This window comes from Chiloscyllium plagiosum, unplaced genomic scaffold, assembly GCF_037043375.1.
Source record: "Chiloscyllium plagiosum isolate Xiang-an unplaced genomic scaffold, Cpla_swu_hap1 HiC_scaffold_3, whole genome shotgun sequence".
NCBI lineage: Eukaryota > Metazoa > Chordata > Chondrichthyes > Orectolobiformes > Hemiscylliidae > Chiloscyllium > Chiloscyllium plagiosum.
Genome location: NW_028270141.1, coordinates 109,250,361 through 109,274,914, shown reverse-complemented (window position 1 = coordinate 109,274,914; position 24,554 = coordinate 109,250,361). Strand labels below are relative to the sequence as shown.

The following is a 24,554-nucleotide window of genomic DNA, read 5'->3' as shown; positions in this document are numbered from 1 at the left end:
TTTTTAACTTTGTACACAGAAAAAGCATGTCATAAGTAAAATCTTTACTGGTAGGAATTATCCCTGGATTAGTAAAGGTTGGTCTTCTGTCAGATTTAAGAAGCAGAACTACAGATCTGTTGCACTGAACTATGGCAGGTTTGTCGTATGAGAAAAGATTGGGTCAACTGGACTTGTTTAAGAACATAAGAACTAGGAGCAGTAGTAGGTCATCTGACCCTTCGAGACTGTTCCACCATTCAATAAAATCATGACATCTTTTTGTGGGCTCAGCTTCACTTGCCCACTCAGTATAACTCTTAATCGCTTTACTACTCAAAAGATTATCTATCTTAGCTTTAAAAGAATTTACTGAGGAAGCCTCAACTACTTCACTGGGCAGGGAATTCCATAGATCACAATCCTCTGATTGAAGAAGTTCTTTCTCAATTCAGTCCTAAATCTGCTCTCCATAATTTTGAGGCTATGCCCTCTTGTCTTAGTTTCACCCACCAGTGGAAACATCCTCTCTTCTTCTACCTTGTCTATTCCCTTCATAATTTTATATATTTCTATAAGATCCTCCTCATTCTTCTAAATTCCAATGAATATAATACCAGTCTACTCAGTCTGTCCTCCTAAGCCAACCCCTTCAACTCCGGAATCAACCTGGTGAACCTCTTCTGCACCCCTCTCGTGTCAGTACATCCTTTCACAAGCGAAGAAACTAAAACTGCATGCGGTATACCAGGTGTGGCCTCACCAGCATTCTATACAGCTGTAATATATCCTCCTTGCTTTTAAACTCACTTTGTTTAGAAGAATGAGAGGGGATCTTATTGTAATGTATAAAATTCTGACAGGGCTGGACAGACTGAATGCAAGAATAACATTTTCCCCGATTAGGCTTCCTAAACAAGGGGTCATGGTCTCAGGATTTACAGTAAGCCATTTTGGACTGAAATTAGAAATTTCTTCATACAGAGGTGGTAAATCTTTAAAATTCTGAAGCACAGAAGGCCTTCATGCCAAGTCACTGAGTTTATTTAATGAGAGAAATAAGTAGATTTCTAGAAGCTCAAGATTTCAAGAAGTATGGGGAGACAGCGAGATTAATTTATTGAGAAAGAGATTCAGACATGATCATGCTGAATTGCGAAGCAGGCTCAATGAATCGAATGGTCTACTTCTACTCCCACAATCTACATCAGAGTGAAGCAGACTGGGAAAAGTGGCCTACAGTCAGCATCACAGTGAAGCAGTCTGGGAGGAGTGTCAAAAAGTGATGCGAGTCAAGAAGCAGCTGATTGGTGAATAAGGTCTAGAGAGTACTTATACTATTTTTGTCTCTTTAGTTTGTGAGGTCTTTACGTGGGGTTTATAGTTTGTCATGCAATATTAATCCAGAGAAAAGGGGCCCTTGACTAATGAATATTAATTGATTTTAAGAGCAATCTAAGGATTTAAATTTAGGAGTTCAGACGGAAGAACAGCTGAAAGCTGTGGTGTGCTCCTCCTGCTCTATGTGGGAAATTTCAACGCCTAGGTCCAGAATGTGTGCAAGAAGTGTCTCTAGCTTGCACTGAGAAGTGGTCACTCCACAGGCTAAGACTCTGCAGGCAGAGAGGGAATGGATGACTACCAGGCAAAGAGCATCTTCATGATAATAGAACATCACAGGAGCTGCATTTTTAAAATTATTATACTGTATTTCTACTTTTCGCTCTTACAAAAGACCTCATATTTGAGCAAGCCAAATAGCTTATACCCTACATCTTCCCCAAAGACCAACCACTGCTACCTCTGAAATGCCATTTACTACTGCCCTGTCTTAGTTCTTCTGCTATGGAAAGTGCCCACTGTGCTTTATTATTTCCAGACTTCATAATTTTTCACTACGTATATCCAATGCTGCCAGCACCTTCCACTCATTCATCATGGTAAGAGGTATAAATATCAATCTGAAAAGGGCAAAAGGCGAGGAGAAAATAAATATAATAACCATCACCAGAGTAAAAGAACCAATGTGGCTAAAGGCCAATAATTTCCCTGATCCTGACAGGTTGCAACGTAGGGTACTGAAGGGAAGCGGAGATAGTGGATGCTCTCATTGTAATCTTCCAAGAATCCTTAGGTTTTAGCAAAGTCCCAGAAGATTTGAAAATTGCCAATGTGACAGAGACAGGTAACATTAGGGGACAGCTAGCCTAATAACTGTCAGGGAGAATGTTAAACAGGCTGTTATAAAGGACATAACAGCAGAGCATTTGACCAGCGTCAACATGGCTTTATGAGGAAAATTTGCATATTTATTAGAATCCTATGAGGAGGTGACATCAGGATAGGCAAAAAGAGGAACCAGTAATGTAATACATTTGGAATTCCAAAAGGGTTTGATAAATTTGCACATAAGGCTACTTAGCAAGAGCCCACGGTGTAAGGGGCTAATATTTTTGCATGGATTGAGGATTGGGCACTAACAAAAGACCGAGAATTAAGATAAAGGGGATATTTTCAGGTTGACAACCTGTAACTGCAGAGTGCTACAAGGATTAGTGCTGGGGCCACAATTATATTAATGACTTGGATGTAAATGTTCTATCACCAAATTTGCAGATAACATAAAAACAGGTGGGAAGACAAGTGATGAGGTTGACACTTGGTTAAGAGGGAGGGTAAAACTTGGTAGATGGAATATAATATGTTGAAATGTGAGGTTAAACATTTTGGCAGGAAGAACAGAGGAGTTGAAAAGACTGTAAAAAGCTGGATTACGCAGGAAATTAAGGATCCTCTGCATGAATCACAAAAAGCTAGCATCCAAATTCAGTGGGTAATTTGGAAAGCAAATGGAATATTGGCCTTTATTTCAAAGAGAGTACAATATTGCTAAATCTATACAAGGCTTTAATCACATCACACATGGAATACTGTGAATATTGCAAACTGTGAAGTTTTAGTTCTCTTATCTAATGAACAAGGTAATGGCATTGGAGGCAGTTCAAAGAATGTTCACTAAGTAGATCCCATCATAGAGGGACATACGTAAGAGGAGAGGGTGGGTAGGCTGGGCCTATACTCACTGAAGATTAGAAGAATGAGTGTTGACCTTCTTGAAACATATAAAATTGTGAGGAGGCTTAGATACTGAATGGTTGTTTCTCATTGTCAGGAAGTATAGGACCAGACAGCATAACATCAGAATAAAGGGTAATTTATTTAAGACAGAGATGAGAATGAACCGCTTCTCTCAGAAGCTGGTAAATCTGTGGAGTTCTTCAACACAGATTGCTGTCAACGACAGATTGTTAAGAATATTCAAGGTTGACATTGATAGATTTTTAATTAGTAAGAAAATCAAGGGGTTTAGGGAAAACTCAGGAAAGTGGTGTTGAGAATTCTCAGTTCAGCCATGATTGCACAGAATGGCAGGTGGGCTGAATGGCCTACCTTTACTCCTACAGAGAAAAATCCTCACTTTGGGCTTATCACACACATGCTTATGAGCAAGATGTTGCTCAGTCAGAATAGTTAAAAGAATGTGATTTCACAAGAAAAAAAAGGTAGGAAATGCATCATCCACTCTGCACAGTGTCTTAGTATAATAACCCACACACATCTCTCATCTGCATTGCACGCATTAGTCAACTTGCAAATGCAAACACATCAGATCCCAAACAAGAAATCTGCTTAGAGGCTAGTATTGATGTAGTGATGTCAGCATTGTCCAAAAACATGAAACCAGGACAAAGAAATGATGAAGCAGGCTCAGTGAACCATCAAAGGAACTTCAATAACTATTTCATTACTATTTCAAATAGATTTTCAGAGAGTTTTCTTCACTATAATAAAAGAAATATTAGAATAGTGTTAAGAGATATGAATATGGATTTTCTTCTGCTATTCATTCTAAAAACTGGTATAAGCAATGAAAATGTACAGAGTGAGGAGAAGTAAGGGAAAGAAAGAAAAAATTTGGAGTCGAAGATGGGAGAAAGAGAATAAGCGATATGGGAGGAGGAGGAAGGGGGTGAGTAGGGAGAGAAGGGCATTGGAAAGGTATATGATAGTGGGTACAATACTCCTGTCTTTAATATGCAATGTGTGCAATAGATGTTTACAGCATGTAAACAGCTAAGAGAGAGGGTGACAAAGTAAGGGAGGAAGAGTAGTTGCGAAGGGCAAGTTGAGGGAAGAGCAGGTGCAAGGGCTAAAACAGGCACTTAAGAGAAAGAGATCAATCACAACTGTTAATAATCACCTTATTAAATTGGCACTATTCTAGATGTAATTTCAATATTATTTTCTTCATCTTATTCCTGTTTTATGAATCTTAATTTTATATTTTGTAACAGTATAGGCAACAACACAGAAAGGGTTGTTATCCGATTATACTTCCAAGCCCACATCAACTTCAGAGAGTTACATTAATTGTTCATATAAACAAACCAACCAGAGGAAAGGATTAAACCTCCTTGCTCTAAACTATCGTGTTTTCCAGTCAAAGTTAGCATCCACTATTGAGTAAGAGAATCAATTCTGTCTTTCAGGAAATGTTTAAATGGAAGTTTCAAGCCTAAAAGAAAACTAAGTTTCCCTTCAACAGGTCTAACAAAACATTGGCATAAATCAGCATAATGCAGTACTGAACAATAGTCAAGTTAAAAGTCAACATATTAAAATAATAAACTTAAATTAATCTTTAAGAAACACTGAGTACCAAGCTGCTACCAATTACAAAACACTTTGGTGTTGATAAAAGGAAAATAACAAAACTTTTAGTTGCATAACAATATTGGGATGAGAATAGTTGGGGCTTTTTTTCTGTACTGTAGACTTTTATGTCTCTAAAGCACTTAAAGATTTGGGTTATCCCAAGTATTTAACAGTCAATTAAATACTTTTTGAAGTGTAGTAATCTAAGTACTGTGGGCAACCATGTTAAATGCACGCACAGCAAAATCCTCCTAACAGAGAAAAATCACCAGAAAATCTCGATTCAGTGGTACTTACCAAGGGATAAATGCTGGCTAAAACAGCAAGGTAATAGCTCTGTTGTTGAATAATACCACCAAACATTTCAGTTTAATGTTCCATCCAATATCTCCTCTAATTATGCATCAAAGCCTCAATACTACACTTATGTCACTCTAGGTTATGTTGTCAAGTCTCTCTACTGGTAGCGGAACACACAACGTTCTAATTAGATGTCCATATTATTTGAAACTGACACAAGAATAGAGAATAAAATGAATGTGGGGAGACTGGAGTACATCTCAACCCAAGGCTAAGTACAACTCATGGAACTATTTGTCAATTCAAAATCTGCTCTTATATTTTTAATTCATACTTTAAGTTATTTATTCATTGTCCGGTCATCTATTACTATTTCACTATCTTTGCCCTGCTCTTATATGCAATTTCTAGTGTCCTCTGTGCTCTGCCACTCCTATATTTTTCCTTTGGCATCAAATCAGTCCTACTTTCTGCATTATTGCCAACTATGATTCCTGTACCTGCCAATTCTATAATGACCTCCCAAGGATCACAATATTTCACCAATTACCCGCCTCCCTTCAGCTTCAGCTTCAGCTTCAGCCCTTGGCAAATTGCATTTGGCCCTCCTTTTTGTGTATTACTTCCTCCCAGAAGAAGCAATTTCTTTTTTAAAATGAAAAGATACGTGAACTTCACAGAGATGACAACAATTTATGTTTATGTACCACTTTTAATGAAACAAACAATCAAAAGTGCTTTGCAATAACTTTTCATTGTCATTATGGATTTATTAAAGGGAAATCATGTTTTACATCTTAAAAAGCCAATACATTTGTAACTAGTAAGACTGTTAAAGAGGAACCAATGATTTGGCCATAAATCTGGCCTTTCAAAGAGCCATTTAAAATATATTAAACAAAATAATGATTCATTTGATTGTGACAATATATTAACATACTGAGGATTAGGTAATGGATTGGCAGCAGAGAAGGGGGCATGGTTAGCAAGATGAAATTTGTAGTTTACCACAAGGATCAGAAATTGGGCCATCCCTAAGTGCAATCTCGACTAATGATTTAAATGAGGGGTTGAGTAGAACATATTCCCCTTTGCTAAAGATGCAAAATTATTTGCAAAAACAATCCTGTTTTGGTCTCCTTATCTCAGGAAAGACACACTTGAACTTGAGAAAATGCACAAAGGTTCACTGGACTAGGACGGCATGGTGGTTCAGTGGTTAGCACTGCTGCCTCACAGCACTAGGGACCCAGGTTCGATTCCAGCCTTGGGCACATGTATGTGTGGAGTTTGCGCATTCTCCCCGTGTCTACGTGGGTGTGCTCCGGTTTCCTCCCACAGTCCAAAGATGTGCTGGTTAGGTGAATTGGTCATGCTAAATCTGCCCATAATGCTAGGTGCATTAGTCAGGCGTAAATGTAGGGAATGGGTAAATACAGGGTAGGGGAATGGGTCTGGGTGGGTTACTCTTCGGAGGGTCAGTGTGGACTTGTTGGGTTGAAGGAGAAAGTGAGGACTGCAGATGCTGGAGATCAGAGCTGAAAATGTGTTGCTGGAAAAGCGCAGCAGGTCAGGCAGCATCCAAGGAGCAGGAGAATCGACGTTTCGGGCATGATTCCTGAAGAAGGGCTCATGCCCGAAACGTCGATTCTCCTGCTCCTTGGATGCTGCCTGACCTGTTGCGCTTGTTGGGTTGAAGGGCCTGTTTCCACACCTGTAGGGAATCTAATCTAATCTAGTTCCAAGGATGAAGGCATTGCCTGACGAAGAAAAGTGGGTGAGTCCTTATTTGCTGGAATTGAATACAACAGGCTCATAAAACTTCACTCTCAGTTTTCAATTGTTAAAATTAAGGTCTTGTTCAAACCATATACTAACCTGGATTCTTTTATCTAATGTCTCGCACATTGAACCTTTCAGATTTTGCAAGTCCAAAGCACAGTAAATGTAAGGAATATCATTCATACTTGATGGAATCCTTAATCTGATTTAAAAACTTGTTCAGGCTAAATCACCTTCTCCTAAATTCCAAATTTACTTTTTTCAAAATTACATTATGTCAACAGTTATTTATCTTAATGTTCAACCCAAAAATGATTTTACTTTTGCTACAAATAAAATGAACAAGCTTACCTTGATGCTGGCTAGGGTTGCTGGTCTTCTTCTGTTTTGCTTGTCCCTTTCTCCTTGGACTAGGTGTTCTGGATGCAGAGTATTCTGAGCAATACTGATCAGATGTATATGATGAATCATCATAATCATCTGAATAATAGGAGTCACTATTTTTATCATAGTCCATGTTCTTTTTAGTCTTCCCTTGATCTCTCATTGTGCTGTCACTGCTTTGAGGCGAATTGATTTTCTTTGCTTTATCACTACATGAGTTATTACCATTTGTTACAAACTTTCTTTGTGTACTTGCTCTGCCAGAATGTGGACTTCTTTCAGATTCTGAATCTACTGTTATGTCTTCAAAGTATCCATTTTGAGATTCCATGTTGGTCTAAGACAGCTCTCATCCACAACTTTTGGGCTTAAAAATAAAAATAAACCATATTTCAGCAGTTGAATGCAATCCTGTTATTGCTTATCAAAGTAAGGCAAACCCATGCTAGGGACTGGAACTCTTTCTTTGTATCTTAATATAGCAAACAGCCCTATGAACCAAGGACACCACAGACTAACAACTGCCCTCCCTCCCATCTCCACATTCAAAAAGAACTACACTCAATATTCACTAATTTACCTGTGCGATTATTCCACTTTGCACAAAAGTTACAGACAACTTGAATAAGATGACAGTGGTATGGACCAGAATTTATTAAGAGGTGTAACTCCATGACTCCAAGATAGCCTAAACTCTAACGTTTTTTTATTCTAAAGGCAAATGGCAGGTTTTGCATTCCAGATACAATTTGATTGGTCAAATTGACTGGTCAAACTACCATTCTTGAAATCAAACATACTTTATTCACACACTATAGTTAACATATAACAAACGAAAGAAGAAATTTGGAATAACAGCTCTACTGAAAAACCTAACAGAATAATAAATTATTTAACGATGAAACAGTAACTGTTCCAATATAGTAACCTCCCGTAAATGCACCCTTGGCAATTGCAAATTCAGTAAAATAGATTGTCTCACATACGATTCTCCAGTCCAGGAGGAAATACATCAGTAGAAAACTCAGAGAGCGAGTAGCATGGAGAAATGTATTGCAGCTTCCAAACCCAACTGCACGATCCCATCAACTGCTGCTGAAAAACTAAAACTATAAACATTAGCTCTATGGGAGCATGACCCCACCCATTCTGGCTACTTCTACTGTTCCAACTTTAGGAAAAAGCCCCAAGGCTTCACAAGCTGTTTATGGGATTTGAAGCAGTGCTTAGCACCTCTGTCTAAACTTTTCTTCATAAAAAAAACCAGGACAAAATATGTCTCTTAAAGCTATAGTATCATCACAACTGATACATGATGAAATTGTAGCCGATTGCATGTCCATAATCCTTTCGCTTTGGGCACTCGATAGCAATAAGTGAACATTTTAATCACTCTGATAAGGACACATTTAAATGAATGCTCTCCAGGGGATTGATGCTGGAACAAGCTACTGAAGAAAGTGAAGGTTTAAGATTAAACATAGCAAGAGGTGGCCTCAAGTGTTCCAAAGGATATCACAGACTCTTTGCCTATGGGACGAAGGGATGATGGCAATGCCATTACAGGCACACAAAATTCAATGTTGGAGTTTGACGGATATTCTGTAGTTTGGTTTAACATTGGTGACCAAGATTTTTTTTTATTAGCATTGCTTCAAATAATTTGTTGATTCACTAACAGCAATCAAGTAAATAGAAATGATCTAACTGGTTCTGATACAATCAGCCAAATCCTACATTTCATGATTTCTCAGCATTTCCACTTCTGGATAATGATGATAATAATAACTATGAGCAGAAGGAAGATGAGGTATTAATGCAACTCATTTCAAAAACAGAGACTAATTTTTCCTGAGGTGAAACAGTATATGCCAATCTGTGGTTTCAAGGAAAACAACTGGGGCTTCATTTTCAAATTTACAGATGAAAGTACACAAAATGTGCCAACTGGATTTCACTCATAGTGCACCAGTTTCCTGAAGAGGACCCAGATAATTAATTATTGTGTAAGTTGGCAAATATTGCACATAGTTTTTACCAACTCAATATACCTGTATTCCTGTTCTGATTTATCTAGACAGTACCAAAGTTTACAAGGTAGAATGAACTATTGTTATTTCTCATTAAATGCTTGCCTGATTCACTTTAAAAAGTCATTACTGTTCTCTATATCAGGTTCAACATCCAGTTTTAAATAAGGTAAGTTTCCTTTTGTTAAACTCTGGCAGGACCAAAGCAATTGCTGTTAGAAAGAACCATAAAAAAAAATCCTTTAACCTACAATTTTACCCAATCAGCATTTCTATCCTCAAGTTGAACAGAATTATTTACAACCTTGTCATCCTATTCAGTCAAACCAAATGTCTAATCCTATATTCTTTACATCATAAAATCCAGACGACCTAACATATGACATTTCCCAGCTTTGCCAAAGCTCTCATCTATTCTTTTCTAAAACTTAGGTAATACAACTCTGTAAACATCATAGAGTCATGTAGAGCACGGAAACAGACCCTTCGGTTCAACTTGTCCATGCCAACCAGATATTCTAACTTAATCTCGTTCCATTTGCCAGCACTTGGCCCATATCCCTCTAAACCCTCCTCTAAATCTATCCAGATGCCTTTTAAATGCTGTATTTGTAGCAGCCTCCACCACTTCGTCTGGCAGCTCATTCCATACACGCACCAACCTCTCACCCTAAACCTATGCCCTCTAGTTCTGGACTCCCCCACCCCAGGGAAAAGAACTTCTCTATTTATCCTAACCATGCCCCTCATGATTTTATAAACTTCGATAAGGTCATCCCTCAGCCTCCTAGGGAAAACAGCCCCAGCGTATTCAGTCTCCCCCGACAGCTCAAATCCTTCAACCCCGGCAACATCCTTGCAAATCTTTTCTGAACCCTTTCAAGTTTCACAACATGGGCGGCACGGTGGCACAGTGGTTAGCACTGCTGCCTCACAGCGCCAGAGACCCGGGTTCAATTCCCGCCTCAGGCGACTGACTGTGTGGAGTTTGCACGTTCTCCCCGTGTCTGCGTGGGTTTCCTCCGGGTGCTCCGGTTTCCTCCCACAGTCCAAAGATGCGCAGGTCAGGTGAATTGGCCATGCTAAATTGTCCGTAGTGTTAGGTAAGGGGTAAATGTATGGGTGGGTTGTGCTTCGACAGGGCGGTGTGGACTTGTTGGGCCGAAGGGCCTGTTTTCACACTGTAAGTAATCTAATCTAATCTAATCCTTCCATAGGATGGAGACCAGAATTGCACACAATATTCCAAAAGTGGCCTAACCAATGTCCTGTACAGCTGCAACATGATTTCCAAAATCCTATACTTAATGCTCTGACCAATAAAGGAAAGCATACCAAATACCTTCTTTACCAGCATACTTATCTGTAACTCTACTTTCAAGGAATTATGAACCTGCAATCCAAGGTCTCTTTGTTCAGCAACACTCCCCAGGAGTTTACCATTAAGTATACAAGTTCTGCTCTAATTTGCTTTCCCAAATTGCAGCACCTACCATTGATCTAAATTAAACTCCATCTGCCACTTCTCAGCCCATTGGCCCATCTGATCAAGATCCCAATGTACTCTGAGGTAATCCTCTTCGCTGTCCACCAATTTTGGTGTCATCTGCAAACTACTAACTATACCTCCTATGTTCACATCCAAATAATTGATATAAATGACAAAAAGCAGTGGACCAAGCACTGATCCTTGTGGCAGACCAATGGTTACAGGCAACTAGGAGAAAGTGAAGACTGCAGGTGCTGGAGATCAGAGCTGAAAGATGTGTTGCTGGAAAAGTGCAGAAAGAAGGGCTTATGCCCGAAACATTGATTCTCCTGCTCCTTGGATGCTGCCTGACCGGTTGCGCTTTTCCAGCAACACATCTTTCAGCAATGGTTACAGGCCTCCAGTCTGAAAAGCAAACACCACTACCATCCTCTGTCTTCTACCTTTGAGCCAGTTCTGTATCCAAATGGCCAGTTTTCCCTGTATTCCATGAGATCTAACTTTGCTAACCAGTCTCCCATGAGGAACCTTGTCAAACACCTTACTGAAGTCCAAATATATCACGACTACCGTTCTGCCTTCATCAAACGTCTTTGTTACTTAGAACAAAGAACAAAGAAAATTTACAACCCAGGAATGGGCCCTTCGGCCTTCCAAGCCTGAGCCGATCCAAATCCACTGTCTAAACCTATCACCCAGTTCCGAAGCATCTGTATTCCTCTGCTCCCCACCTACTCATGCATCTGTCCAGACACACTTTAGATGAATCTACCATGCCTGCCACTACTACCTCTGCTGGCAATGTGTTCCAGGCACCTACCACCCTCTGTGTAAAGTACATGCCGCGTATATCCTCCTTAAACTTTTAACCTCTCACCTTGAATGCGTGACCTCTCGTTATTGAATCCTTCACCCTGGGAAAAAGCTTATTAGATTAGATCACATTACAGCGTGGAAACAGGCCCTTCAGCCCAACAAGTCCACGCCGAAGCGCAACCCACCCATGCCCCTACATCTACCCCTTACCTAAGACTACGGGCAATTTAGCATGCACATCTTTGGACTGTGGGAGGAAACCGGAGCACCCGGAGGAAACCCACGCAGACACGGGGAGAACATGCAAACTCCACACAGTCAGTTGCCTGAGGCGGGAATTGAACCCGGATCTCAGGCGCTGTGAGGCAGCAGTGCTAACCACTGTGCCACCGTGCTACCCTTCATGATTTTGTTGTCCTCAATCAGGTCCGCCTTGAATATCCTTTTTCCTAATGAAAACAACCCTAACTTACTCAACCTCTCTTCATAGCTAGCACTTTCCATACCAGGCAACATCCTCGTAAACCTTCTCTGCACCCTTTCCAAAGTATCCATATCCTTTTGGCAATGCGGCAACCAGAACTGTATACAGTATTCTAAATGCGGCCGAACCAAAGTCTTGTACAATTTTAACAAGACCTGCCAGCTCTTATACTCAATACCCTGTCCGATGAAGGCAAGCATACCATATGCCTTCTTGACTACTCTATCCACCTGTGCAGCCACCTTCAGGGTACAATGGACCTGAATTCCCAGATCTCTCTGCTCATCAACTTTTCCTAAGGCGCTTCTATTTACAATATAGTTTGCTCTAGAATTAGACTTCCCAAAATGCATCACCTCACATTTGCCTGGTTTGAACTACATCTGCCAATTCTCCGCTCAACTCTCCAGTCTATCTATATTCTCCTGTATTCTTTGACAGTCCCCTATGCTTTCTGCTACTCCACCAATCTTGTGTCATCTGCAAATTTACTGATCAGACCAATAATGCCTTCTTCCAGATCATTTATGTATATTACAAACAACAGTGGCCCCAATACTGACCCCTGTGGAATACCACTGGTCACCTTTCTCCATTTCGAGAAACTCCGTTCAACTACTACTCTCTGTTTCCTGTTGCACAACCAGTTCATAGATAGAACATGCTGTACACTATGTGACTTCACTTTCTCCATTAGTCTACCATGGAGAACCTTATCAAATGCCTTATTAAAGTCCATGTATAGGACATCTACAGCCCTTCCTTCATCTATCGACTTGCTCACTTCCTCAAAGAATTCTATTAAGTTGGTAAGGCACGATCTACCCTGCACAAAACCATGTTGCCTATCACTGATAAGCCTATTATTTTCCAAATATAAATAGATTTTATCCCTCAGTATCTTCTCCAGCAACTTTCCCATCACTGACGTCAGGCTCACCAATCTAGGAATATCCCTACAACCCTTCTTGTACGGGGGATAACATGAGCAACCCTCCAGTCCTCTGGCATCTCACCTGTGTGTCAGGGCTCCAGCTATTTCCTCTCACCCCTCCCTCAGCAACCGGGATAGATCCCATCTGGTCCTGGGGATTTGTCCACCTTAATATCCTTTAGCCTGCCCAACATAATCTTCCCTCCTTATGTCAATGTGACCCAGAGTAAACAAACTTCTATCTCTAATCTCAGCATTCTTCACCTCCCGTACCTCAAGTGAACACTGATGCGAAGTAATCATTGAGAATCTCACCCATTTTCTCAGGTTCAACACACAACCTTCCTTCCTTCCTCATCCTTTAGTGGACCAGCCCTTTCTCTGGTTACCGTCTTGCTTTTTGTGTAAGAATAAATAATATTTCTTCAAAAAATTCAGTCAAGTTCATGAGACATTATTTCCCACGCACAAAGCCATGTTGACTATCCCCTAATCAGTCCTTGCCTTTCCAAATAAATGTAAATCCTATCCCTCAGGATTCCCTTCAACAACTTGACCACCACTGATGTCAGGCTCACCAGTGTACAGTTCCTTGGCTTTTCCTTACCACCTTACATAGTGGCACCATGTCAGCCACCTTCCAGTCTTCTGGCACCTCACCTGTGACTATCAATAATACAAATATCACAGCAAGGGGCTCAGCAATCACTTCCAGTTCAACTAATTCCTGGATGGTCAGGCATCTAGTTCTACACACCCATCATTTCTGTTCTTGCTGACCTATACTAGTGATCAATCTCCTAACGTCTCTGATTTAAACTGTTTATCCTCATTTCAGGTGTCTGTTCATGGCCTTACCCTTCTCAATATTAAAATCCACTGCCACTTGTCTGTCCGAACACAAGAACATAAGTACATGATTAAGCCATTTAGCTCCTCAAGCCTGCTCTGGTATTCAGATAATGTTGTCTATTCCAAGCCAGGTTGCTGTGCTATCTTCATAACCCTTGATATTATTAGTAACTACAAGTCTTTCAATCTCTGTCTTTAAATTATTCATTAGTTGAACTTCCACAACTCTCTGGTGTACAGAATATAGGGAAGGTGACGGCCTGGTGGCATTATCACTATTCTATCACTGCAGATGGTGGAATTTGAATGCAATTAAAAAAAAGTCTGGAATTAAGAGTCTAACAACGACTCTGAATCAATTGTCATAAAGATCGATCTGGTCCACTAATGTCCTTTAGGGAAGGAAACTACCCTCCTTACCTCGTCTGGCCTGCAATGTGGTTGACTCTTAACTGAATTTTGGGCGATTCCGGATGGGCAATAAATATTGGCATAACTAGTGATGCCCTCATACCAAATGACTAAAAGTTCCAGTGATTCATCACCCTCTAAATAAAGAGGCCTCTCCTCGTATCAGTCCTAAACTGCTTGCCTTTTATTCTGAGACATCCCCCACCAACCCACTCCCAACATCTTTCCTTGCTGCTGCAAGAGGTGTAAAACCTACACCCACATTTCCCCCTCACCTCCATCCAAGGCCCCAAAGGATCCTTCCACATCCAGCAGAGATTTTCTTGCACCTCCAAACACCTCATCATCCTTGTGTGCATTGCTTTCGATGTGGTATTCTCTACATTGGGAGACAGGATGCCAACTTGCAGAATGTTTCAGAGAACATCTCCAGGACACATGCATTAAACCACCCCCACTGCCCTGTAGCTGATTACTTCAATTCCCCCTCCCACTCTGCCAAGGACATGCGAGCCCTTGGGCCTCCTCCACTGCCAAAGCCGAGCCACCCGACGACTTGAGGAAGAACACCTCATGTTCCACCTTGGAACCCTCCAACCACATGGAATCAATGTTGATTTTGCCAGTTTCCTCATCTCCCCTCCCCTCCCTTCATCCCAGATCCAGCCCTCCAACTCGGCACCACCCTTTTGAGCTGTCCTACCTGTCCATCTTCTTTCCCACCTATCTGCACCATCCTCCACTCCAACCTACCTAACTGCCTCCCCACCAAATTCCTGATGAAGAGTTTATGCTCGAAATGTCGACTCTCCTGCTCCTCGGAAGCTGCCTGACTGGCTTTTCTAGCAGCACTGTTTTAGTCTCTGACCTCCAGCATCTGCAGTCCTCATTTTCTCCTGAGTCTGTGTTCCCTGGTTCCAGACACCACAGCCAAGTGAAACAGCCTTTCCACTCCTGCTCTTTCTATTCCTTTCCTTAGTTTATGTGAGTCCTTCATTTGTCTAAACTCTAGATAATACGGTTCAGTCTCCTCAATCTTTTCTCATAGAACAGTTCCCACAATTCCAGGAATCAAACTTATGAAACTCTTGGTTATACTTCCTCTTTGGCAAAAATATCATTCCTTCGGCAAAGGAACAAAAACTGCACCCAATAATCCAGCAGCAGTCTCACTAGTGTTCTTATATAATAGAAGGTAGCTTTACTCCCTTGTGTACTCAAATCCTCTTGCAATAAAGACATCACTTGTCTTTCATAGTGGTTGTTGTACCTCCATGCTAGCTTTCCATGACTTATGGAGATCAATACTTACAATGTTTCATGACTGGAGAACTACCCTGCAACCTTCGCTCCTTCTACCAAAATGTTCTTCTGATCTCTTTTGCAATCCTACTTCCTTCACCCAAACAGGATGCCTTTATCCATAAAGATCTGTAAACTGTTTCACTCCCTTTAGAAGGTCCTTCTTAAAGTAAGCTTCTCTTGGTCACCCATATCCATTTTTGTCAGATTACAATACAATGAATATAAGAGACATATTCAAAGTTTGTGAGAACATTTGTAGCTCGGGTGCTCATTGTTGTGGTTCTGTTCGCCAAGCTGGGAATTTGTGTTGCAGACGTTTCGTCCCCTGTCTAGGTGACATCCTCAGTGCTTGGGAGCCTCCTGTGAAGCGCTTCTGTGATGTTTCCTCCAGCATTTATAGTGGGTTGTCTCTGCCGCTTCCGGTTGTCAGTTCCAGCTGTCCGCTGCAGTGGCCGGTATATTGGGTCCAGGTCAATGTGTTTGTTGATAGAATCTGAGGATGAGTGCCATGCCTCCAGGAATTCCCTGGCTGTTCTCTGTTTGGCTTGTCCTATAATAGTAGTGTTGTCCCAGTCGAACTCATGTTGCTTGTCATCCGCGTGTGTGGCTACTAAGGGTAGCTGGTCATGTTGGTGTTCATAGATGGAAATGTGTTGCTGGAAAAGCGCAGCAGGTCAGGCAGCATCTAGGGAACAGGAGAATCGACGTTTCGGGCATTAGCCTTTCTTCAGGGATGAGGAAAGTTGGTCCAGCAGGCTAAGATAAAAGATAGGGAGGAGGGACTTGGGGGAGGGGCGTCGGAAATGTGATAGGTGGAAAGAGGTCAAGGTGAGGGTGATAGGTCAGACTAGGGTGGGGGCGGAGAGGTCGGGAAGAAGATTGCAGGTTAGGAAGGCGGTGCTGAATTTGATGGATTTAACTGAGACAGGCTGGGGGGAGGGGAAATGAGGAAACTGGTGAAATCCGAGTTCAACCCTTGTGGTTGGAGGGTTCCTAGCCGGAAGATGAGGCGTTCTTCCTCCAACCGTCGTTTCGCTGTGGTCTGACGATGGAGGAGTCCAAAGACCTGCATATCCTGGGTGGAGTGGGAGGGGGAATTGAAATGTTGAGCTACAGGGTGGTTGGGTTGGTTGGTCCGGGTGTCCCAGAGGTGTTCCCTGAAACGCTCCGCAAGTAGGCGGCCTGTCTCCCCAATATAGAGGAGGCCACATCGGGTGCAAAGGATGCAATAGATGATATGTGTGGAGGTACAGGTGAATCTGTGGCGGATATGGAAGTTTCCTTTGGGGTTCTGTTTGAGAATGTGGCTGAAGAGCTTCTGTGCAGAGGAGATGACCTGATCACCCTCACCTTGACCTCTTTCCACCTATCACATTTCCGACACCCCTCCCCCAAGTCCCTCCTCCCTATCTTTTATCTTAGCCTGCTGGACCAACTTTCCTCATTCCTGAAGAAGGGCTAATGCCCGAAACGTCGATTCTCCTGTTCCCTCGATGCTGCCTGACCTGCTGCGCTTTTCCAGCAACACATTTCCATCTCTGATCTCCAGCATCTGCAGACCTCACTTTCTCCTCAAAGATTTCAACCTACTGCGAATCCTCTTACAAGGATGCCTTCCTTGAAGAAGCTCTCTTTCTCCCTCTACAAAGGTTTCAGTGAGTCCCTCTCTCACTGCACCCCCCAGGTCATCTCCTCTGCACAGAAGCTCTTCAGCCACATTCTCAAACAGAACCCCAAAGGAAACTTCCATATCCGCCACACATTCACCTGTACCTCCACACATATCATCTATTGCATCCTTTGCACCCGATGTGGCCTCCTCTATATTGGGGAGACGGGCCGCCTACTTGCGGAGCGTTTCAGGGAACACCTCTGGGACACCCGGACCAACCAACCCAACCACCCTGTAGCTCAACATTTCAATTCCCCCTCCCACTCCACCCAGGATATGCAGGTCTTTGGACTCCTCCATCGTCAGACCACAGCGAAACGACGGTTGGAGGAAGAACGCCTCATCTTCCGGCTAGGAACCCTCCAACCACAAGGGTTGAACTCGGATTTCACCAGTTTCCTCATTTCCCCTCCCCCCAGCCTGTCTCAGTTAAATCCATCAAATTCAGCACCGCCTTCCTAACCTGCAATCTTCTTCCCAACCTCTCCGCCCCCACCTTAGTCTGACCTATCACCCTCACCTTGACCTCTTTCCACCTATCACATTTCCGACGCCCCTCCCCCAAGTCCCTCCTCCCTATCTTTTATCTTAGCCTGCTGGACCAACTTTCCTCATTCCTGAAGAAGGGCTAATGCCCGAAACGTCGATTCTCCTGTTCCCTAGATGCTGCCTGACCTGCTGCGCTTTTCCAGCAACACATTTCCATCTCTGATCTCCAGCATCTGCAGACCTCACTTTCTCCTCCATGTTGGTGTTCATGGCTAGTTGGTGTTCATGGATACAGATCATTAGCTGTCTTCCTGTTTGTCCTATGTAGTGTTTTGTGCAGTCCTTGCATGGGATTTTGTACACTACATTGGTTTTGTTCATGCTGGTTATCGGGTCCTTTGTCCTGGTGAGTTGTTGTCTGAGAGTGGCTGTTGGTTTGTGTGCTGTTATGAGTCCTAGTGGTCGTAGTAGTCTGGCTGTCAGTTCAGGAATGTTTTTGATGTATGGTAATGTGGCTAGTCCTTTGGGTTGTGGCATGTCCTCATTCCGTTGTCTTTCCCTTCGGCATCTGTTGGTAAAATTGCAGGGGTATCCGTTTTGGGCGAATACGCTGTAGAGGTGTTCTTCTTCCTCTTTTTGCAGTTCTGGTGTGCTGCAGTGTGTTGTGGCCCTTTTGAACAGTGTCTTGATGCAACTTCTTTTGTGTGTGTTGGGGTGGTTGCTTTCGTAGTTCAGGACTTGGTTTGTGTGAGTGGCTTTCCTGTATACCTTTGTGGTGAATTCTCCGTTCGGTGTTCTCTGTACCATCACGTCTAGGAATGGGAGTTGGTTGTCCTTTTCTTCCTCTCTAGTGAATCTGATTCCTGTGAGTGTGGCGTTGATGATCCAGTGTGTGTTTTCTATTTCTATGTTTTTAATGATTACAAAGGTGTCATCTACATATCTGACCCAGAGTTTGGGTTGAATTTGCGGTAAGACTGTTTGTTCTAATCTTTGCAAAGGCAGCATGATGATCATCCTGGACAAAGCAGAGTACATCCAGAAAGCGCAACAACTACTTGCAGATACCAACGCCTACCAAAGAGAGAGTTTGACCCCACCCCACAGCTGACCAATAGGATAAACACACTGAGGAACCTGCAAAAACACAGGCAGATAACCAGGTTTGATCTACAGAGAATGAAACCTGAAAGCAACACCACCCCCAGATTCTATGGACTACCTAAAGTGCACAAACCAGACATCCTACTCAGTCCCATCGTATCGCTACCAGGGACACCATCACACAAACTGGCTAAAGAACTACAACAGAAACTGAAACACCTGATCAGCAGATCCAGACACTCTAGACAGTCAACACAGGAATTCTTGGACATCATCAGAAATATACATATAGACAAGGAAGAAACTATGGTCTCATTCGATGTAACAGCACTATTCACCTCTATCGACAAAACCCTAGCCAGAGAAACAATAGCCAACCTGCTGGACATACAGAACAGACAACAAGACGGGGAACCTATCAACAAAAACTCCATACTCAAACTACTAAACCTGTGCCTCACAACACACTTCACATTCAACAACCAAATATATGAACAAATCAACGGCACACCCATGGGCTCACCCATCTCTGGACTCAGAGCAGAAGTTGTAATGCAAAGATTAGAACAAACAGTCTTACCGCAAATTCAACCCAAACTCTGGGTCAGATATGTAGATGACACCTTTGTAATCATTAAAAACACAGAAATAGAAAACACACACTGGATCATCAACGCCACACTCACAGGAATCAGATTCACTAGAGAGGAAGAAAAGGACAACCAACTCCCATTCCTAGACGTGATGGTGCAGTGAACACCGAACAGAGAGTTCACCACAAAGGTATACAGGAAAGCCACACACACAGACCAAGTCCTGAACTATGAAAGCAACCACCCCAACACACACAAAGGTTGCATCAAGACACTGTTCAAAAGGGCCACAACACACTGCAGCACACCAGAACTGCAAAAAGAGGAAGAAGAACACCTCTACATCGTATTCGCCAAAAATGGATATCCCCGCAATTTCATCAACAGATGCCTAAGGGAAAGACAATGGAATGAGGACATGCCACAACCCAAAGGACTAGCCAACTTACCATACATCAAAAACATTTCTGAACTGACAGCCAGACTACTACGACCACTAGGACTCATAACAGCACACATACCAACAGCCACACTCAGACAACAACTCACCAGGACAAAGGACCCGATACCCCGCATGAGCAAAACCAATGTAGTGGACAAAATCCCATGCAAGGACTGCACAAAACACTACATAGGACAAACAGGAAGACAGCTAATGATCTGTATCCATGAACACCAACTAGCCACGAAACAACATGACCAGCTATCTTTAGTAGCCACACATGCAGATGACAAGCAACATGAGTTCGACTGGGACAACACTACTATTATAGGACAAGCCAGGGAATTCCTAGAGGCATGGCACTCATCCACAGATTCTATCAACAAACACATTGACCTGGACCCAATATACCGGCCACTGCAGCAGACAGCTGGAACTGACAACCGGAAGCGGCAGAGACAACCCACTATAAATGCTGGAGGAAACATCACAGAAGCGCTTCACAGGAGGCTCCCAAGCACTGAGGATGTCACCTAGATAGGGGACGAAACGTCTGCAACACAAATTCCCAGCTCGACGAACAGAACCACAACAATAAGAGACATATCTCTTTTGTTTCTCATATCTCTTGGAAATCTAGAACTGCTGCAGGCAAGTTATTTTCAGTTAGAATCTAAACATAGTCTTTGTATATTTAGCAAGTTTTGTTATAGCACATCCTGTGTGGAAGAATCCAAGGATAGAAATACCAGCATTATTTTAAGTACACTTGTCACCTGCAGATGGAATGCATCTGTTTCGAACAGTGATTATTTTCATGACCATTGGCAGTACACAGAAGTAGTTATCTACAGGTTTTTGGTTCAATCATCCAAAGACAACTGAAAGAGTATTTTTTAAAATAAAAAGATAATAGTAGCTGGCTTCAGTTCCAGCATTTCTTCATCAAGAAAAGGTTTTGGGAATGCAACAAAGAATTTCACTTCAGACAGGACGTTTTCTGAAAGCACGCCTTTGTTGATGGTTCAGGAGGCCAATTTTTGAGTGTCAGTTCCTATTATAAGTGCTGCGCATGAAAATGTCACTGTGGTTATTGTTGTTGATACTGCAATCTGTTGCCAAAGTATTGGTTATCTTGCTGCCAGCTACTGCATGGTGTCAACATTTTTCTCTGTTGAAAGCTTGTGACTCCCAGATGCGATAAGTTGGGTCTTGGCCTTCATATGTGCAAGCAAGCATCCTTCAAACTGGCTATCTAGCTTTAGCTACCTCATTAGTTATGGAGTACGGAACTGTCTTCCATTCTAAGGATATGATAAAACAATCTAGAGCACTTCTGCTTGACGAGAGTATATAGATGTGGGAGATATGTTTTTCAGAGGATTATTGTGTTTTTGATTTTGGCTTTCCAGGATATACCCATAAAGCAATGATGGAAATTGATGAGTTTCTTTTCTTGATAGTTGCGCGTTGTCCATGTTTTAAATGAACTGGGCAAATGATAAGATACTCACTGGCAGAAATATTGAGGATATTTCATTAGGCTGAACACTTCTGTGAGCTGTCCATCCATATTACAGATATCTCCCAGACTACGACAGATGCTACATCACAGTTTCCTGTCATGGTTGAATTAGATGAATTACCCTCATCACTCGAGTTCAACATAGACTCCACCATAAGCAGAAAGACACTTCGCAAGGAATGGCATCCCAACCAAACTGCTGAAATATGGAAAGTCAATTAATTCTTACAACTCTATTGCATCAACGGACTCTTGGAAATTCAGCATGGTTCAGTTTCACAAGATATGCATGATGCAAAAATGATCTTGTAACACAAAATCAAAAGCAACAGAGGACACTATAACTACAGGGCATTTCATTCCTGACTGCCACAAAGAAGGCCTGTGCTGGGGTCATACTTTAAAGACTCCCTCTAGTATGCGCGTAAACTCCTGTATTACAGGCAAATATCAGACTGAAGGACGTGCGTCCCCCTCCACCTTCCTTCGGTCGAACAGCGAGACCTCTGGATGGAGAATTAATTCCAGTGAACACATTCCAAGTTATCCTGGTGCTAGACACAGAAGACCACTCGTCAGAAATACAACCTGCTATCTCTGTTTAAATGCAGGGGTTAAATAACGATGAGTTTAATAAACATATCACTTACGTTGACTAATCTAAACCTTCAAAGATGGGCTTCTGACCAGTTGCAGATTTGAGGATCTGTTTTAAAAAAAAGAGAAAAATAACAATTGGTTTCGGGGCGATCGGTGAAAAGAAAATAACAATCAATCGAACCGCTCATCCAGGACGATTTAAGTTAGACAAAGTGTTCAGTAAAATAAAAACAGGAAAGTAAACTCATGTGAACACCCGAATCCGACTGCAAGGCAAGGAAACCAAGTTGGTAGCTCGGGGCCGGCGCCATGTAATTAATCCTCCATCCAGGGGTCAGGCCGTTCTAACGAAGAGAGGTCGAGACCGGGGACGCAGGCCCTTCCGCCGGGTCGAGAAACCGGCGACAAAAGCGGCTCCGGCCCCATCGGACCCGGCGAACAAATCAGCATCGGCTTCAACCGCTGGAATTAAACTCCAGAGTTACCTCTGAATCAAACCAGCGGGAGCGGCTCCAGATCCCGTTCGGGCCAGGGTGGCAGCTGTGGCACCTCGACTCTCGGGTTCGGGCCGTGGGCCGTGGGCCGCGCGTCGCCCTGTCCAAGTCCCGCCGTCACCTCCTCGGGCCCGGCCGTTGTTATGGAAGATCCCGATCCCACCCCCAGCCCCGGGCTCGGCTGTTGTTATCGGGCCCACTCCCCTCGAGCTCGGCCGTTACTACAAGAGCCCCTCGAGCTTGACCGTTGCTATGGGAGACCCCCTCCGTCTCGGCCGTTGCTATGGGCAGGCCCGTCGGGCGAGGCCGTTGCTGTGGGAGACCCTACCCCTGCGGGGTTGGCATAAGCTCCTCTCCTCTCCGTCGTGTCGATGATAGAGCCGTCTGTTCCTTCTGCCTCTCTCCTGTTTGCCCTCACCGCGTCTACGGAGCGATGTTTAAAGCGGCAGCTACCAGGGTAACCCTGGGCGCGCTGCTGCACCCACAACAAACACTTAGGTGGCTGCAAAAACCCTCAGAGGATCATGGCAAAGGTTGTGGCAGGAATGGGCCGGGGGCGGGGGCAATGCATTAAGGTCCAAAGTTTCGACGACGAGACATAATGAGAGGGATGTCGTATCCCTCGATGAAAAAAATCTTTTTTGCGGGGGGGGGTTAACCTGGATAAACAAACTCCATTGACTTAATCTTATAGTTTTCTTTTGACAAAGTATCACGTGTGCAAAGAGGTTCAGCGAATCCTTCAAGTTTCTTCAGAACTGCACCGTGAGCAGAGGTTGATGGCTTGGGGGTCAACGCGAGCATTTGCCAAATCTGTTGATTTCTAAATGGAGGTACATTTAGAAGCAATGACCAGCGAGTCCATAAAGCGATCGATCTCAGCAGTGACTCTGTCTCCTGGGAGAGACAAAACAAACAGAAAGAGAACACCAGAGCCAGGAAGAGAAAACAGCCCAGAAGATTCCTATCCAATTTCATTGGATAATGAAGTCATGGACACAAAAACAGAAATTGCTGAAAAAACTCAGCAGGTCTGGCAGCATCTGTGGAGAGAAATCAGAGTTAACGTTTCCAGTGATCCTTCCTCAGAACTGATGGTAAAGTCATGGAGTTGTGTATTTGTAAATGTAGGTTGGTTATACCCAAATCTAAATTTCCACAATCTATCTTTCCAACTTGCGTACTTCTCTGCTGTTAGAGTCCATATCAGACATCCAATTTTGGATGAACTGTAACTTATTTCAGCAAGCCATTATCACAAGAACAAAGCCATCATCCTTACCAGCCACAATAAATTTGCCTCACTTCTGACTCAGTCTGAATTGAACTGTTATAAACTCATTTAGGAATACCGAAATGGGAGTAAGTCATTCAGCCAATCAAGCTTATTCAGTCATTCAAACAATCATGCGTGGTCATCTAAATGAGTGTCACTTTCCTGTACTATTCTCATATCTCTTGATATAGTTGGTTTCTGGAAATTATCAATTGTATAGAGTCATAAAGATGTACAGCATGGAAGTAGATCCTTTGATCCAATTTGTCCATACTGACCAGAAACCCTAAATTAATCTAGTCCCATTTGACAGCATTTGGCCCATGTCCCTCTAAACCCTTCCTATTCATGGAGAACCATCTATCTACATTCTGCAATGTAATGTCCTGAAATAGATTTTTATGTTTCAATGAAAGCACCTCTCACTCTTTAAAACTCTGGAGAATACATGATTTGGAGATGCCGGTGTTGGACTGGGGTGTACAAAGTTAAAAATCACACAACGCCAGGTTATAGTCCAACAGGTTTAATTGGAAGCACACTAGCTTTCGGAGCGTCGCTCCTTCATCAGGTGGTAGTGGAGGGAATTTAAAGCAAAACTTTACAGTGTGATGTAACTGAAATTATACATTGAAAAATTGATTGTTAAGTCTTTCATCTGTTTGAAAACCATGATAGTTTCACTTCTTTCATGTGTAAATCACAAAACCTTTTTTTAAAAGTTGCATTCTCAGGTTAGCTGTTAACAATGGGTGATAGCTAGACAATATGTTGAAGGTGTTAGCCCCCTGTGTTCTCTGTCTAAGCCATGATGTTTAGATTGATTCTAATCTAAAAAGTGAGATAACGGAGTTTTGCATGAATTCATGCAGTTTTT

At 42.6% G+C, this 24,554-nt stretch overlaps 1 protein-coding gene across 3 annotated transcripts in view; it reads right to left on the bottom strand.

The window, feature by feature from the left end:
* The window catches only part of lca5 (lebercilin LCA5), a 107,250-nt gene extending 83,966 nt beyond the window's left edge, over positions 1-23,284 (bottom strand). Inside the window, exons 1-4 of one of the 3 annotated variants that reach the window (XM_087982435.1) lie at positions 22,730-23,284; positions 21,958-22,013; positions 21,297-21,506; positions 7,129-7,528 (exon numbers count right to left, since the gene is read on the bottom strand). In XM_087982435.1, coding sequence (XP_087838561.1) covers positions 7,129-7,492 — 364 coding nt within the window. In that variant the 5' untranslated portion in view covers positions 7,493-7,528; positions 21,297-21,506; positions 21,958-22,013; positions 22,730-23,284. Of the gene's footprint in view, positions 1-7,128; positions 7,529-21,296; positions 21,507-21,957; positions 22,014-22,392 lie in introns of all 3 variants that reach the window. The other 2 variants (XM_043686965.2, XM_043686966.2) reach the window with 2 other exon arrangements.
* Positions 23,285-24,554: the final 1,270 nt, after the last annotated feature.